Source organism: Sus scrofa, chromosome 10 (genome assembly GCF_000003025.6).
Source record: "Sus scrofa isolate TJ Tabasco breed Duroc chromosome 10, Sscrofa11.1, whole genome shotgun sequence".
NCBI lineage: Eukaryota > Metazoa > Chordata > Mammalia > Artiodactyla > Suidae > Sus > Sus scrofa.
In genome coordinates, this window is record NC_010452.4 from 46,735,773 (window position 1) to 46,751,811 (window position 16,039).

General features: G+C 44.2%; 1 protein-coding gene across 1 annotated transcript; it reads left to right on the forward strand.

The window, feature by feature from the left end:
- ACBD7 (acyl-CoA binding domain containing 7) lies at positions 4,798 to 15,436 on the forward strand. Its single transcript, XM_003357745.4, has 4 exons — positions 4,798 to 4,864; positions 12,930 to 13,047; positions 13,150 to 13,212; positions 13,300 to 15,436. The coding sequence occupies exons 1-4, from the start codon at positions 4,853 to 4,855 to the stop codon at positions 13,371 to 13,373; spliced, it is 267 nt and encodes an 88-aa protein (XP_003357793.2). The 5' UTR covers positions 4,798 to 4,852; the 3' UTR covers positions 13,374 to 15,436.

Consider the following 16,039-nt stretch of genomic DNA (forward strand, 5'->3'; position numbering starts at 1 on the left):
AAAGCGCGGAGAGGCATTTGAAGATCCTGAACTTCGTGGAGTCCCCTGGAGACGGGTGCAGGAAGGAGCTCGACCAGGTGCTGGAAGCAGACAGCTGCCAGTGTGAGCTGAACAGGAAACGTGCGCTGCTCTGAAGGTAGCACACCCTGGCCAAGGGGACCTGGCGCAGGGGCCCAAAGGGTCATGGCCATCTGTCAACGGAGTTCCATTTCAGAGGAGAGCCGCACCTCTGCGGGCTTGGCGAGCCCTCCCTCCAAAGTCACGGCACCTCAGAGCCTCAGGCAGAGGACAGGAGGGGCCGCTGCACCCCATCCGGCCCTTTGCGCCTGACAGAGCCTCCGCCCTCGGCCTGTCGCTGGTTCTCCGTCCCTCCTCGCGGGGGAGGGGAGCCGGTGCAGCTAGATGGCAGTTTGGTAACGTATCAGAACCCTTAACGTGTTCTAGGGAAAATCTCGTAGGCGCCTTTAACTGAGGGCCCCACTAGCAGTTGATCGTAAGCCTGCTGGGAAGTCACTGACCACCCACCACCACCACCCCGCAGCAGGACGTGCAGGATGTCCTAGGACAGCTCACTCTGGCTGCAGTTTGGAGAGTCAATGGAAGAAACAGCTAAATTTCTGTTGAGCTTGGAAAGTGGGCTTTAATCCCAGAGATTAAAAGTGAGGGAGGCAGCAAGGGAAAAAAAAAAAAAAAAAAATCAGCTCAAATGTCATTGACTGCTGGGTGGCCTCTCATTTGTAATTATTTTCCGTTCTCTGTAATTTATTCCAGAATACAAAAAACAAGAGGATGCTTTCCCAGCTTGTTTTATGTGCTAGGGTGATGGTGATACTAAAAATCAGAAGAAAACTTCCCAATCTGAGAGAAGGAAGTTAGAAACGAACCTCACTCTCATAAGCATGATGCAAAAACCAAAAACCAAAAAACCCCGCAAACAAACAAGCAAACCAAAAACCACCTCAAAATATAGCCAACAATTCAGCAATGTATTTGGGGAAAAAAAAGACATCAAGATCAAGTTGAGATTAATAGGAAGGCAGGGTTGGTTTAACAATTGAAAATCAATGTAAGGCAGCCCTTTAAAAGATGAAAGGAGAAAGAAGCATAATACGTTCATCCCAATAGAGACACAAAGAAGCTTTGGATGAAATTCTACACCCATTCATGAAAACAACCTTACCAAAATACAAATAGGAAGGAACTTTTCGTTAGCTTGGTAAAACATTTAATATCTACCAAAATAAAACCACTGCAGTAAATATCACATTTAATGCCGAAACACTGAATGCATTACATTTAAGGAACCAGATTAGAGTGTCCATTATTATGACTCCTGCTTTTTATTATAGGAGAGGCCCCAGCTAGTACAGAGAGGCAAGGAACAGAAATGTGTGAGGAGTGGAAAGGAAGAAACGAAGCTGTCATCATCCATAAATGCTCTGCTATAGAGAAAACACAAAATAATTTACTGAAAAATAAAAGATTTATCAAGGCTGCTGGATCAAGTCAATGTACAAAAATCAATTCCCTGGAGTTCCTGTCGTGGCTCACTGGTTAGCGAACCCGACTAGTATCCCTGAGGAAGTGGGTTTGATCCCTGGCCTTGCTTAGTGGGTTAAGGATCTGGCACTGCCGTGAGCTGTGGTGTAAGTCCCAGACTCTGCTTGGAATCTGAGTTGCTGTGGCTGTGACATAGGCCAGTGGCCACAGCTCGATTTTACCTGTAGCCTGGGAACCTCCATATGCTGCGAGTGTGGCCCTAAAAGACAAAAAGACCAAACAAACAAACAAACAAATTCCCTTTATCAGCTTCAAGCAGATAAACAATGAAAATTTTTAAAAGATGCCATCTACAGCATCATCACAAAATATAGTTATTTAGAAATAAATCTATCAAAGATGTGTACAATATTTAATTGGGGAAAACCTGGGCACTTTCTCAAAATAATAAGACACCAAGTTGAAAAATATACGTAGGAGTTATGAATAGTAAATCTTTGTCATAAAGATATCAGCCTCTCGAGTTCCCACTGTGGTGCAGAAATTAAAGGTCCCACATTGTCTGTGTGGTGGCTCAGGACACTGTTAAGGCATGGGTTTGATCTCCAGCCTGGCACAGTGGGTTAAGAATCTGATGTTGTCACAGCAGTGGCTCAGATTCGATCCCTTGCCTGGGAATTTCCATATGCTGAAGGTGCAGCCATTAAGAAAAAAAAAAAATCAACCTCCCCGCCATCCCTCACCCCCAAATTGATGTTGTGTTTCAATGCAATGCCAAGAGAAATTCAAGAGTTTTCTTCTAGGGAACTTGACTTATGGATGTTAAAATGTATATGGAAGAGCAAAGTGCCGACGTCAACCCTTCTTGAAGAAGAACAAAGTTGGGAGGCTTTCATGATGAAGACAGTGAGATGTAGGTGGGGGGATAAGCAAAAGGAGAGCCCCAAACTATTCTAACTATTCCACATTGTCCCCTGTGTTTTCTTCTAAACCCACTCTCATCAGGCTTGGCTTCCACGACTGCATTGAAACTTCCCACTAGGTCATCTGTGATCTTGACAACGTTAATGCTCAGCCCTCGTCTAACCTAACATACTTTCTTGCTCGTTAACCGTGCTCTCTTGGTTTTTCCTCTTACCTCAATAATCACTGTCTCCTTCACTCCCTCTTCCTCTGCCCATATATACGTGTGTATGTGTGCATACCGGTTTATAATCAATATTTAATAACATAGCAAAAAAAAGAAAGAACTTGATTGTTTAATTCGACTCACTCCCTAAAGTTTCCACAAAGCCACGTTTTCCCTCTACCCAGTGTATTATTATCGTTGGCTAGAAGACATCAACGATTCCACTGTCTCTTCTTTCTTTTTGCTCTTGAGACAGGACCCCCTTGGCTCTGGCATTCAGTTGAGAGATGGCAACTCAAGAGAAGAACATGTTTTGAAAAGAGTTCTTGGGAGTTCCTGTTGTGGCTCAGTGGTAACGAACCTGACTAGGATCCATGAGGATTCAGGTTTGATCTCTGCCTCTCTCAGTGGGTTAAGGATCCCGCGTTGCCGTGAGCTGTGGTGTAGGTCACAGATGCCACTGGGATCTGGTGTTGCTGTGGCTGGGGTGTAGGCCAGCAGCTGCAGCTCTGATTCAACCCCTAGCTTGGGAACTTCCATATGCTTCGGGTATAGTCCTTAAAAAAAAGAAAGAAAGAAAAGAAAAGAAAAAGAAAGAAAAAAAAGGAAAGCGTTCTTAAAAGAACATTTTAGACTTAGAGAATAAAACAGCCCAGTGCAGCTTCTCTCTTCCCTCCGCTTGATTTCTTATAAAGACTGTCATGCCAGGATGTCTCGGCTGCAGATACTCAGGGCTTCTGGACCTCATTGCAGTATTTCCCTGCTGACACAGTGACAAAAAAGACCTTCCCTGTTAGAGCACTCACTGTTCAGAACCTACCATTTCCTTTGTGCCTTAGAGTGAGTTTCCCATCACTGGGAAATTAAAAAAAAAAAAATCCTGCCCAGTAAATTTTTCTAACATTTGCTTTTTGTTCCTTATTTTGGAAACATTCATTTAACCAGGAAAATATTTTCTAGGAGAAAAAAAAATTTTTAAGGGGGGGATTTCCAAGAAAACGTAGCATTTTTTTCCTCTTTCTTTCCTTCCTTCCTCCCTTCATTCATTCATTCATTCATTTTGCTTTTTAGGGCCACACCTGAGGCATATGGCTGTTCCCAGGCTAGGGATTCAATCACAGCTACACCTGCTGGCCTCGGCCACAGCCACAGCAATGCACTATCCCAGCTGAGACTGCGATCTACACCACAGTTCACTTCAGTGCCGGATCCTTAACCCACTGAGCGAGGCCAGGGATCGAACCTGTATCCTTAGGGGTACCAGTCAGGTTTGTTACCGCTGAGCCACAACGGGAACTCCTAGCAAATATTTTTAAAGTGTAATTTTATGCAAAAACAAGCTAAGAAGTTTCCAGGCCTTGAATTGCTGTACGGTGTTGTATGGTCAGACATTTCAAATCAGTAACTTAAAACCGAATTTGCAATTTCTTCGTCACCAGCTTCTATTAAAGAAATCTTAAAGATTTCTCCTCAGATGACCAAAAAATGCTGTTCCAGTTCTTTGAAAATTTAATCAAATGTGAATCACAACCCCATTTGCTGCATATTTGGAGGAGTGACATTGGGCTGTTCCCTTGGAGAATGGGTTCAAATTGAAGAGGCGAGTAGTCCTGTGATTTTACCCTAATTGAAAATTTCGGGTGGTTGCAGCACGTGTTCAGAATTAAGGGACCTTGTTTTATAAAGAGGAGAAAAGACGCGAACTACCATCCTTTTCATTCTTGATGCGCTGTGTCTAGAGACTGGTAGAGTGACAAGGGCGGTCTGAATAAACGCTCTCTACGGTCCAGGTTTCCAGGAATAACATGCAGAGGACAGAGGTATATATGAAAAGGAATCCCAAATGAGGTCCATGCCCTGGGGAGATCTCTCTGGATGTCCTGTGAACAACCTCTTCAGAAAAATCTCCAAGGACGGAGAGGAACTCATTTAAATTCCCAACCCCTCGCCTTGCCAGTTGCAACCTAGCTGGCTGCTGACACCACCCGCACTCCCTGCGCTGCGAGTTTCTGGAGGAAGACCTCGGGCCCGAAGGGCAGGGCGGGTGCCACTCACCGCCTAGCCCCGCCCTCCCGTACCAGAGACCAATGGAAGCTGGGGGGGCATGGGAGCGCGGCCAATGGGAGCTGGCGGGCGGAGGCGGGCTTCCCTTTAAGAAGAGGCGGGGCATCGGGTCTGGGGAATCCTGCGTCTGGAGTGCCGGGAGGGTCCGGTGCAGCCGTCATGTCCCTGCAGGTGAGCTGGGGTTGTGCAGGCTGCAGGGTGGGAGCAACTTCCCCGGAGAGAAACTCTCGAGAGGGGCGTGGGGTCAGTGTCACTCCCTCCCCGGGCAATGCGGCACGTCTCGGTCTCAGCACCCGGGCAGCCGCAGCCGGGGATCCTCGATCCCGTCGGCGGTGACTCCGAGACAAGCCCACCCCTTCGCTAGCGCACCCATTGCGGGTAGTTGGCGAGGGTACCAGCTGTTGACGACGAGCCACACTTCCCATGGCAACTCTGAACCCTGGGGAGTGGTTAGACGCACAGCAGGCACCGCCCTGGGGAGGGATTGCGCCAGGCTGCTCGGAGGGAGCACACCAGCTCTGCTCCGCCCGACCCTCCCATCCTGGAGAGGGAGGTCAGGGCTGTTTCGATCTCACCCGCTCCACTTGCTCCTTGGTTCGTCCAGTATCTCTCCCAGGCAAGGATCTGTGAAGCCACAATTTAAAAACACTGTTTTTCGGGGATTCCCGTCGTGGCTCAGAGGAAACGAATCTGACTAGCATCCATGAGGACGCAAGTTCGATCGCTGGCCTTGCTCACTGGGTTAAGGATCTGGCATTGCTATGAGCTATGGTGTAGGTCCTAGGAGATACCGCTGGGATCTCGAGTCGCTGAGGCTTATCGTGTAGGCTGGCAGCTGTAGCTCCGATTGGACCCCTAGTCTTGGAATTTCCATATGCCGCAGGTCGCGCCCTAAAAAGATAAAAATAAACTCACAAGTACTGTTCTTCTGATCTGTGAGGAAATACATGTTCAGGGTGGAAATTTGGGGAAAAGAATTCCTTCACTCAGGTGATAACCACTCTAGTAACCCTCTCTTGAATGTTCGAGAAATGTGTATGTGCGAATGTGGGTGTATATTTCGTGTTTGTATAGTTTATGTAGTTATAGTTTATATAGTTTGGCTCTTTTGATCTTGTATTATGAGTGTTTTGTCATCACTAAATACTCAAATACTTTTTGTAAATGTCTGCATTGGGTGTATGGCAGGATGCGTCCAATGTGAGTGTCCGTAGTGACACCAAGGTCACTTCTGCACCAGGCAGTGGGGTCGGGCCTTGTGGTAAAAATATAAACAGGAGAGGGTTTGAGGAGAGGCCCTAAGGCAGTGTGTTTTGAAGAACCTCATGCACACTCGCGCAGGAATCAAGTCCGCACCCGTTCAGCTGGGCTGTGTGGGACTCAGCTCCAGGAGAGTCACTCAGCAGAGTCTGAAATTTCTCACCCAAAGCAGCAAGCCCAGCTCTGCAGAGCCCAGGAACATTATCAGACTTCCCTTTGGCCCAGAATGCTTGGAGTGAAATGTAAATAATTCTACCTTTAAAACTGTTTGTCGGAGTTCCCGTTGAGGCTCGGGGTCAACGAATCCGACTAGAACCATGAGGTTGGGTTTGATCCCTGCCCTTGCTCAGTGGGTTAAGGATCTGCCATTGCCGTGAGCTGTGGTATAGGTGCAGACCGGCTCGATCCCAGTTGCTGTGGCTCTGGCCTAGGCCGGTGGCTACAGCTCTGATAGACCCCTAGCCTGGGAACCTCCATATGCTGTGGGAGCAGCCCTAGAAAAGGCAAAAACACCAAAAAAAAAAAAAAAAAAAAAAAAACTATTTCTCACCTATGATAACTTTCAGACCCTCCTGATACCCACTGACTCATTCATTCATTCATTCAACAAGGGCTTGGGTGGCCTCTACCACCTGCCAGGGCTCTGTGAGGCAAGGCTCTTGCTACCAAGATGAAAGTTGATGCCTGTCCTCTTTTATGGAATAAAGAAATATATTTCCACCAGCCTTTGTGCTGAACTCTAATAATGGTGTCAGTGCTGCCTGGAACCCCCTTTCCTGCCCCTGCCCATCTCCCATGTGCTGACCCCACCTCAGCTCAGCACCATCTCCTCTGAGAAGGCTTTTTCCACGGCTGCTGCTACTCCCTCCTCTGTGATCCCAGAGCACCCACTGCTCCTCCACAGAGCCAGTATCACATGACCATGGTGACCTGCTCATCTCTCACTAGATCCGAGCTTTGGGAGAGCCGGCCACCCTGTCTTCCCCCTGTCTGCTCAGCCAAGGCCTGGCCATCAGAGCTGTTCAAAACAGGTTGAATAGTATGATGTATGTGATGAGCTCTGAGGGGCAGATCAACAGAATGAAATCAAGTTTATTTACATTCTTGGAGTTTCTACTGTGGCTCAGCAGGTTAACGGTCTGGCAATGTCACAGCTGTGGCATAGGTCACAGCTGCAGCTCGAATTTGATCCCTGGGCTGGGAACTTCCATATGCTGTGGGCGTGCCCCCAATTTTTTTTACATGCTTTTTTCATAAAGTTTTATTGAAGTATATTTGATTTACAATGTTGTGATAATTTCTGCGGTACAACAAAGTGATTCAGTCATACATGGACACACATCCATTCTCTTTCAGATTCTTTTCCCGCATAGATGATCACAGAATATGGGTAGAGTTCTCTGTGCTCTAGAGCAGGTCCCCATTGGCCACTCATTCCATATACCTCAGTTCTCATATGCCAGTCCCAAACCCCCAGTCCATCCCCCCACCCCCCAACCTGTCCCCTTTGGTAACCATAAGTTTGTTTTCAAAGTCTGTGAGTCTGCCTCTTTTATGCAAATAAGTTCCTTTGCATCTTTTTTAGATACACATAGAAGTGAAATCATACTTTTTTTTTGCTTTTTAGGGCCATACCCAAGGCATATGGAGGTTCCCAGGCCAGGGGTCGAATCAGAGCGACAGTTGCTGGCCTACATCACAGCCACATCCATACTAGGTCCAAGACATGTCTGCAAAGTACACCACAACTCACAGCAATGCTGGATCCTTAACCCACTGAGCAAGGCCAGGGATCGAATCTGCATCCTCATGGGTGCTAGTAAGATTTGTTTCCACTGAGCCACCCACAATGGGAACTCCAATTTTTAATTCTAAAGTTTTATCGATGTATGGTTGATTTACAATGTTTGAAGAATATTTGCACTCAATTTTATTTAATCTCACACTTCCCCGCTGAGGCCGATGTTATCTTTATTGGCCAAAGCTGAATCTCAGAGGAGCTTTGTTGCTTGGGCAGAGCCCCACAGCAGTGTATCTCAAAGCTGGAGTTCTAATCTGGGATCCTGATGCAAGGCCAGCATTTTTTCCCAGGAGAGCTCATCGAGGTCAGGCAGAGAAAGGCCGTGGAGCTCCTAGGCAGAGCAGGAATACATCAAGTCGGGTGCCAGGGAAGGGCATGCAGGAGAGAAAGACTGGTCCTGGGTCCTGCTCTGGAATGGGCTTCTCTTCTCTTCCCTAGGTAGGGGAGTGGGAGGGGACCCCTGAAATTGCCTGTGAAATCATCAGGGGCTGCACCCTTACATGGAAAGGATCCAGCATTTCATGAGATTGCCAGGTGTTTCCATACTCTCCTACTTTCAGAAACTGCTTCCTGGAATGCAGGGACTTAGCACGGTTTTTGAGATGCCTTAGGATTCTAATCGAGGCTTTTCTTGCTGAAGAGAACTGAGTTGCTGACTTTGGAAAGTAGCGGAAGACTTTACAGCAAACAGAACCTCTGAGATGCCTGCCTACCTGAGGGGGAGGATCCCTTCACCTGCTGAACAGCCTAGCCCTGCCCTGCCCTTGGGAAGCTCAGGGTGCTAACATAGTGTTTTAATTGTGTCCTTATTTTAGACACAATATGTGCAAATTACAGAAAATTTGGAGAAACAGACAGTATTAAAAAAGAAAAACAAACAAACAAACAGAAAACTTACCAAGAATCAGAAGCAATCAGTATTGACACTTTTTTTTTTTTCTTTTTTGCTCACCCCGCGGCATCTGGAGTTTCCAGGCTAGGGATCAGATGGAGCAGCTATGGCAATGTCAGATCCTTTACCCAACTATGCCAGACCAAGGACTGAACCCATGTCCTGGTGCTACAGAGACGCTGCCAGTCCCATTTTGCCACAGCAGGAACTCTGACACACTTTAGTTTCTTTCTAGTCTTTATTTTCTCTAAAAGCTGAATGTATACCAGCAATGCTGCAACTTTTGTTAAATCATAAAAGTACTTTTCATGTCTAGCTTCATTGAAAGTACTTTTTTCCCCCAGTTTTTTCTAGAACTAGGTTGGTGGTGGTGTTTTTGTTTTTGTTTTTTTGCACAGAGCCTGATAATAGAAATGATAGCAGCTAAAGTTTATTGATCCCTCATTATGTGTCAGGCCCTATTTAAAATATTTTATGTGTGTTTCTCACTTATATCCTCATAGATAAGTTTTACATGTGGATAGATACTGTTACTGTCTCATTCTGTCCCATGTTTTAATGAAGAAACAGACACAGAGAGTAAGTAACCTCTCTGAAGTCACACACTTTCAAGTGGTAAAGCTGAGTCAAACCAAGACAGTGGAGCTCCAGAGCCTGAGTTCTTTTGTTAAATGTTTTGTTTTATTTTATTGGCCATGCTTGAGGTATGTGGAAATTCCTGGGCCAGGGATCGAACTGAGCCACTGCTGTGACAATGCCAGGTCCTTAACACACTGGGTCACAAGGAAACTCCTCCAAGTGATTTTTTTTTTTTAATCACAAAACAACTATTTTAGTTGTACCACTGTCCCTTCTTTGGGACTGGATGGAAATTTTATCCAGTAACTCTGCTGAGATCACTGGGGTTCTGATGTTAAAGTGGGCTATCCACTTTCTCTACCAGGTCTTTGAATCTTTGAATGGAAAAGGAGCTCTGGCTCTGGAGAAAGAAAGTAGGGGGTAGGGGATAGAATGCTTCTTAGACCCTCTCTTGTTTGGTACCCAAGCTGCCAATTTCCACTTACTGCCAATTTCACACACAGAACACAAGGTAAAATACAATTTATTAAAAAAAAAAAAAAGAATGGAAAGTTCCATTAAGGAAAGTAGTTAGCAAAGCCTTTGTATATAAACTAAGAGTTTAAAAAGGAGGGGAGTTCCTGTTGTGGCTCAGTGGTTAACGAATCCGACTAGAAACCATGGGGTTGATGGTTCATCCCCAGCCTCGCTCAGTGGGTTAAGGATCTGGCATTGCCGTGAGCTGTGGTGTAGGTCAAGACGTGGCTTGGATCCCAGGTTGCTGTGGCTGTGGCATAGGCTGGCGGCTACAGCTCCGTTGAGACCCCTAGCCTGGGAACCTCTATATGCCAAGTGTGCGGTCCTAGAAAAGACCAAAAAAAGAAAAAATAAAAAGGAGGAGGAATGGATTTCCTTTGTGGTGCAGCAGAAACGAATCCTAGTATCCATGAGGATGTGCATTGATCCCTAGCCTGGCTCAGTGGGTTAAAGGATCCAGCGTTGCCATGCGCTGTGGTGTAGGCTGGCAGCTGTAGCTCCAATTACACCCCTACCTGGGAACTTCCATATAGGACAGGTATGGTCCTAAGAAGCAAAAAAAAAAAAAAGAAAAAAGAAAAAACTGCCCTTAGAAACTAGCTAAATCCCCTAAATAGGCAAAAATATTACTGCTGTTGAGGAATGTGGGCAAAGAGGCACTGGAGAGGAATGCCCTGGACAGAGATTAAGGGTAGCAAAGCTAGCAAAGCTACTGCATATGGCGAAGTGTAGATTTTGGATGAAGAGGAGGAAATGCCCCTGTGGTTGATGAAGAAACGTGCACTGAGTGCAATGCCATTTAAAAAATTGATAGAAACCTGTATTTATATGCTTTTATAAGAAGAATTTTGCTTTGCAATTTCTCAGATATAATTTTTTTGCATCTTTTTCTTGTACCTTTTGACCATCTTCAGCCATTCTTCCTGCCCCCTGCCACCTCTGGCAGCTGACAGTCTTTTCTTTATTTCTATTAGTTTGGGTTTTATTAGTTTTTTAATTTTTTAATTTTTTTTTTTTTTTTTTGCTTTGCTCTGCTTTGTGAGACGGTACCCACAGCATGGAAGTTCCCAGACTAGGGGTCGAATCAGAGCTGTAGCTGCCAGCTACACCACAGCCACCGCAACTTGGGATCCGAGCCCTGTCTGTGACCTACACCACAGTTCACGGCAACACTGGATCCTTAGCCTACTGAGCAAGGCCAGGGATCGAACCCTCATCCTCATGGACCCTAGTCGGGATCGTTAACCTCGGAGCTATGAAGGGAACTCCCTGTTTTGTTTTGTTCTGTTTTGTTTTAGATTCCACAAATAAGTGATACCTTACAGTATTTGTCTTTCTCTCTCTCTCTCTCTTGTTCCCCAAGTCCATCCATGTTATTGCAAATGTCAGGTGCTATATTTCTCTCTCTCTCTCTCTTTTTTTTTTTTTTTTTTTGCCATACCCATGACACAAGGAAGTTCCCAGGCTAGGGATTGAACCCATGCCCCAGCAGTCACAATGCCAGACCCTTATCTTGCTAGGCCACCAGGGAACTCCAGGAGCTCCTTCTTTTTATATGATTGTTTAATATTCTATTATTAATATTATATCTATCTATCTATATACAGAGAGGTATCTACATATCTGCAGCTAGAGGTATCTATATAGCTATATCATATCTTCCTATCCTTTCATCATCAGTGTACACATAGGTTGCTTCCATGTCTTGACCATTGTAAGTAAAGCTGCAGTGAACACAGGGGTGCAGATATGTCTTTGAGATAATAATTTTCTTTTCTTTGGTTAAATACCCGGATATGAGATTGCTGGATCGTACGGTAGTTCTTTCTTAAATTTTTGAGGAACCTTCATGCTGTTTTCCGCAGTGGCTACACCAGTTTGCATTCCCACCAACAGTGCACGGGGTTGCCTTTTCTCCACAGCCTCACCCACGCTGATTTCTTGTCTTTTAGATGATAGCCATTCAGACAGGTATGAGGTGATAGTCTCATTGTTTTGCTTTGCCTTTCCCTAATGATTAACGACATGGAGCATCTTTTCTAGCCATCTGTATGTCTTCTGGGGAAAGATGTCTATTCAATCTTCTGGCCATTTCTTTAATCACATCATCATCATCATTATTATTATTTTGCTGTTGAATCGTATGAGTTCTTTGTATATTTTGAACATTGGCCCCTTATCTGATAATATGATTTGCAAATGTTTTTTCATTCAGTAGTTGCCTTTTCATTTTGGTGGTGCTTTCCTTTGCTGTGTGGAAGCTTTTTTGTTTATTGCAGTCCCTTTCATTTATTTTTGCATTAGCTCCTTTTGCTTTTGGTGTCGAATCTGAAAAAAATCATTGCTAAGATTAGTGTCAAGGATCACTACACCTTTTTTTTTAGTTGCTTTACAGTTTTAAGTCTTATGTTCAAATTCTTAATTCATTTGGGTCGATTTGTCTATATGGCCTAAGATGGGTCCAGCTTCATTTTCCTTGCATGTGCTATTCAGTTTTCCCAGCACCATTTATTTAAGAGACTGTCCTTTCCCACTGTACGTTGTCATAAACTAATTGACCATATATGCATGGGTTTATTTCTGGGCTCTTGATTCTGTCCCATTGATCTTTGTGTCTGTTTTTATGCCAATACCATACTGTTATGCTTACTATAGCTTTGTAATATTGTCTGAAATCAGGAATTGTGATATTCTTTCTCAAGATTGCTTTGGCTTTTATGGTTCCATACACATTTTAGGATTGCTTTTTCCATCTCTATGAAAAATGCCATTGGAATCTTGATAGAGAGTGCATTGAATTTGTAGATTGCTTTGAGTAGAATAAACATTTTAACAATTTGAATTTTTCCCATCCATGAACATGGAATATCTTTCCATTTATTCATGGCTTCTTCAGTGTTTAAACCTAAATAAATGAAACATTTTCAGTCTTAAGAATTTTATTTAGTTCTCCATATCTTATACGTAGGTACACTGTCTAGGTTAGGTACCCTAACCCTAACCCTAAGATTAGGACCAGAGGAAATGTCCACAAATTAAAGTAAGTTAGGATGCTTCTGGTGGAACCAGTGTGCTAATAGTTCATTTCTGTTTGAAACCTCCCTCTGTCTCTTTAAGTTTCCCTGAAGCAGGTGAGCCTGCGGAAAGTTAGCAAATGCACTGTGTGTCCTTTTGTCTTTGTGCTTTAGGCTGACTTTGATAAGGCAACAGAAGATGTGAGGAAGCTGAAGACCAGGCCAGATGACCAGGAACTGAAAGAACTCTATGGGCTCTACAAACAATCTATAATTGGAGACATAGATATTGGTATTGTATTGTCATTTTAAAGATAACAAGACCCTTGGTTGAACAGTGTTTCTAGAAGCATAGAGTAAAAAGTGACCCTGAACCTTGTCCTTCTTTTGGCAGAGTGTCCAGCAATGATAGATCTAAAAGGCAAAGCTAAGTGGGAAGCTTGGAACCTTCAAAAAGGTGGTTAATTTTTAAAACTAAGTTAAACAGACTTTCTCATTCTCCTAGTGCCTCATTCAGTGAGTCTATATCTTTGTGTCTTTCTAGGATTATCAAAGGAAGATGCCATGAGTGCCTATATTTCTAAAGCAAAAGAGCTAATAGAAAAGTATGGAATCTAAAATTCAGTGTGTGAGAAAATTTGCCTTTTGAAGCCCTCAGAATGGTATCATGACCTATTATTTAGGGGAGAAGTGCACTGTTAACTCTTTATTAATGAATATTTTTGCTATTAACATGAATTGTAATTCTTAATTAGAGGTAACTTTACTTGCTAAAACCAGGCGATTTTTAAAAAGCTCTTTTATAGAAAGTGTGGCTCTGGTGGTTGGTGTACAAAACATTAACAATTGCTTGTTCTTTTGGCTTATCTGTTTCTTTCTGCAGTGAGCCGCTCTTACTGGTGTAGTCAAAACAGTTTACTGAGAACCAGTAACAAGACCCTTTCTCTGTTGCACTGTGTAGCTTTGGGATTCCTGCTGACGTGGGGCCTTGATCATCACAGACATGCCTGGTTCCCTTCCTCCTTCTGTGGTTTATTGACTAGGTAACCTGAGGCAGGTTCCTAAAGCTTACTAAGCCTCGTCTGTAGAGTATGGAAAAAAATCAGTCTCACAGGGTTATAAGAATTGAATGAGACAACTGTAATTGTCCCACCTTAATTTTTAAAGCATGTACTGTGTAAAAGCTAACAATAAGCAACAAAATGTTTAAAAATAAACTTATGAGTCTATCTACATTGTTCAAAGAAAGAAAAAGACCATCATGGGACTAACAACTAATGGTCTTTAAATTTTTACATTTAAAACAAATTTTTTAAAAAGCCAACTGAGGAGTTCTCTTGTGGTGGATCTGGCATTGTCACCGCAGCAGCTCTGGTTGCCACTGTAGTGCATGTTCGATTCCTGGCCCTGGAACTTCCTCATACCACCATCGAGCCCCCCCCCCCAAAAAAATAGAAAGAAAACAAACTGAAAGGAAGTATCTAGAAATGACAGACTATACAATTACTATGCCTCTTATGTCCAGTTTTATCAGAATGAAAATGCAGAATCTGGAATATCCCATTAAACCAATTCTCAGTGGAACTTGCCTGTACACTTGCTCTCTGAAAGAAGATAGTCTCATTTTAATTTTTATTGTTTTATTTTTGTTTTTTAGGGCCTCACTCTTGGCACATGGAAGATCCCAGACCAGAGATCAAATCGGAGCTGCAGCTGCTGGCCTACACCACAGCCACAGAAATGCAGGAGCCGAGCCTCGTCTGTAACATACACTGCATTTCATGGCAGTGCTGAATCTTTAACCCACTGAGAGAGGCCAGGGATAGAACCTACATCCTCATGGATACTAGTCACATTCGTTTCCGCTGCACCACAATGGGAACTCCAATAGTCTCTTTTTTTTATAGTTCTACAATCAGTTTGCAATTCCACAGGCCGAAAACCTGCCCAAACAGTAGATGCCTCCATTCTCAGCATGAGGGTTTAGGTTTAGTGTCGTAGAATCAGAGATTGATTTTATGTGACTTTTACAAAAAATGTGCATCAACCAGACAAATTTCCAGGGTATTATGCTGAGTTAAAAAAAAAAAAAAAAGGCCCATCCCCCAAAGTTACAAACTGTGCGACCTCATTTATGTAACATTTTTGTCTTTTTTTTTTTTTTTTTTTTTTTGCCATTTCTTGGGCCGCTCTTATGGCACATGGAGGTTCCCAGGCTAGCGGTCGAATCGGAGCTGTAGCCACCCAGCCTACCCCAGAGCCACAGCAACTTGGGATCCGAGCCTCGTCTGCAACCTACACCACAGCTCACGGCAACGCCGGATCCTTAACACACTGAGCAAGGCCAGGGGATCGAACCCGCAACCTCATGGTTCCTAGTCGGATTCGTTAACCACTGAGCTATGGCAGGAACTCCCTATGTAACATTTTTGAAATGGCATGATTAGAGACGGGACTGAATAGTGATTGCCAGGGACGGGGGTAGGGAGAGGGGGCTATAAAAGGGCAGTGAGAAGGAACCAGTGATGGAATGTTCTGTACCCTGACAGTATCACTGTCATCCTCCGGATGTGACATCATACTAGAGTTTTGCATGATGTTGCCACAAGGACAAACTCTGTATCATTTCTTAGAACCCCCTGTGACGCAACAGTTATCTCAAAATAAAAAGTTAAAAAAAATCATATCTAGCTTGATTCCTAACCTGGAAAACTTTAAAAAGTGAGGATGATGCTCATGTCTCCTAAGTGTTGCCTAAAGACAGTCAGAAGTCTTCCACGGTGAGGTCAACACCCAAGTCCAACAAAGAAAAGGCATCAGTGGTGATGGGCCTGGTCTCTTCCCGTCGACGAGGTGGGCACTCTTTGAGCTGATCCTACGTGGACCTCACCTCCCCCTAAGGCTGGCATTGGCTACAGTGTGAGATTGCCACTTGTGGGTTCAAATGAATAATCACAAATCCAAATTACTTTAGCACCAATCCTTCTGGAAGGGAGCCCTGGAAATTGTATCCTACCAGAGAGTAAAGCACAGCACTGCACATACTAAACATTTAACATAAATTTCTTTCTTTTGCGGGGAAGTTCCTGGTCTAGGGGTTGAATTGGAGCTGCAGCTGCAGGCCTACACCACAACTGGCAACCCAGGATCTGAGCCACATCTGTGGCCTATGCCATAACTTACGGCAACACTGGATCCTTAACACACTGAGCAAGCCAGGGATTGAACTGTATCCTCAGAGACACTATGTCAGGTCCTTAACCTGCTGAGTTACAACGGGACCT

Bases quoted from the DNA above. Each gene is read 5' to 3' on its own strand.
- ACBD7 (XM_003357745.4), top strand. The intron at 13,048-13,149 runs GTATTGTATTGT...TTCTTTTGGCAG, and splicing joins AATTGGAGACATAGATATTG to AGTGTCCAGCAATGATAGAT. The intron at 13,213-13,299 runs GTGGTTAATTTT...GTGTCTTTCTAG, and splicing joins AGCTTGGAACCTTCAAAAAG to GATTATCAAAGGAAGATGCC.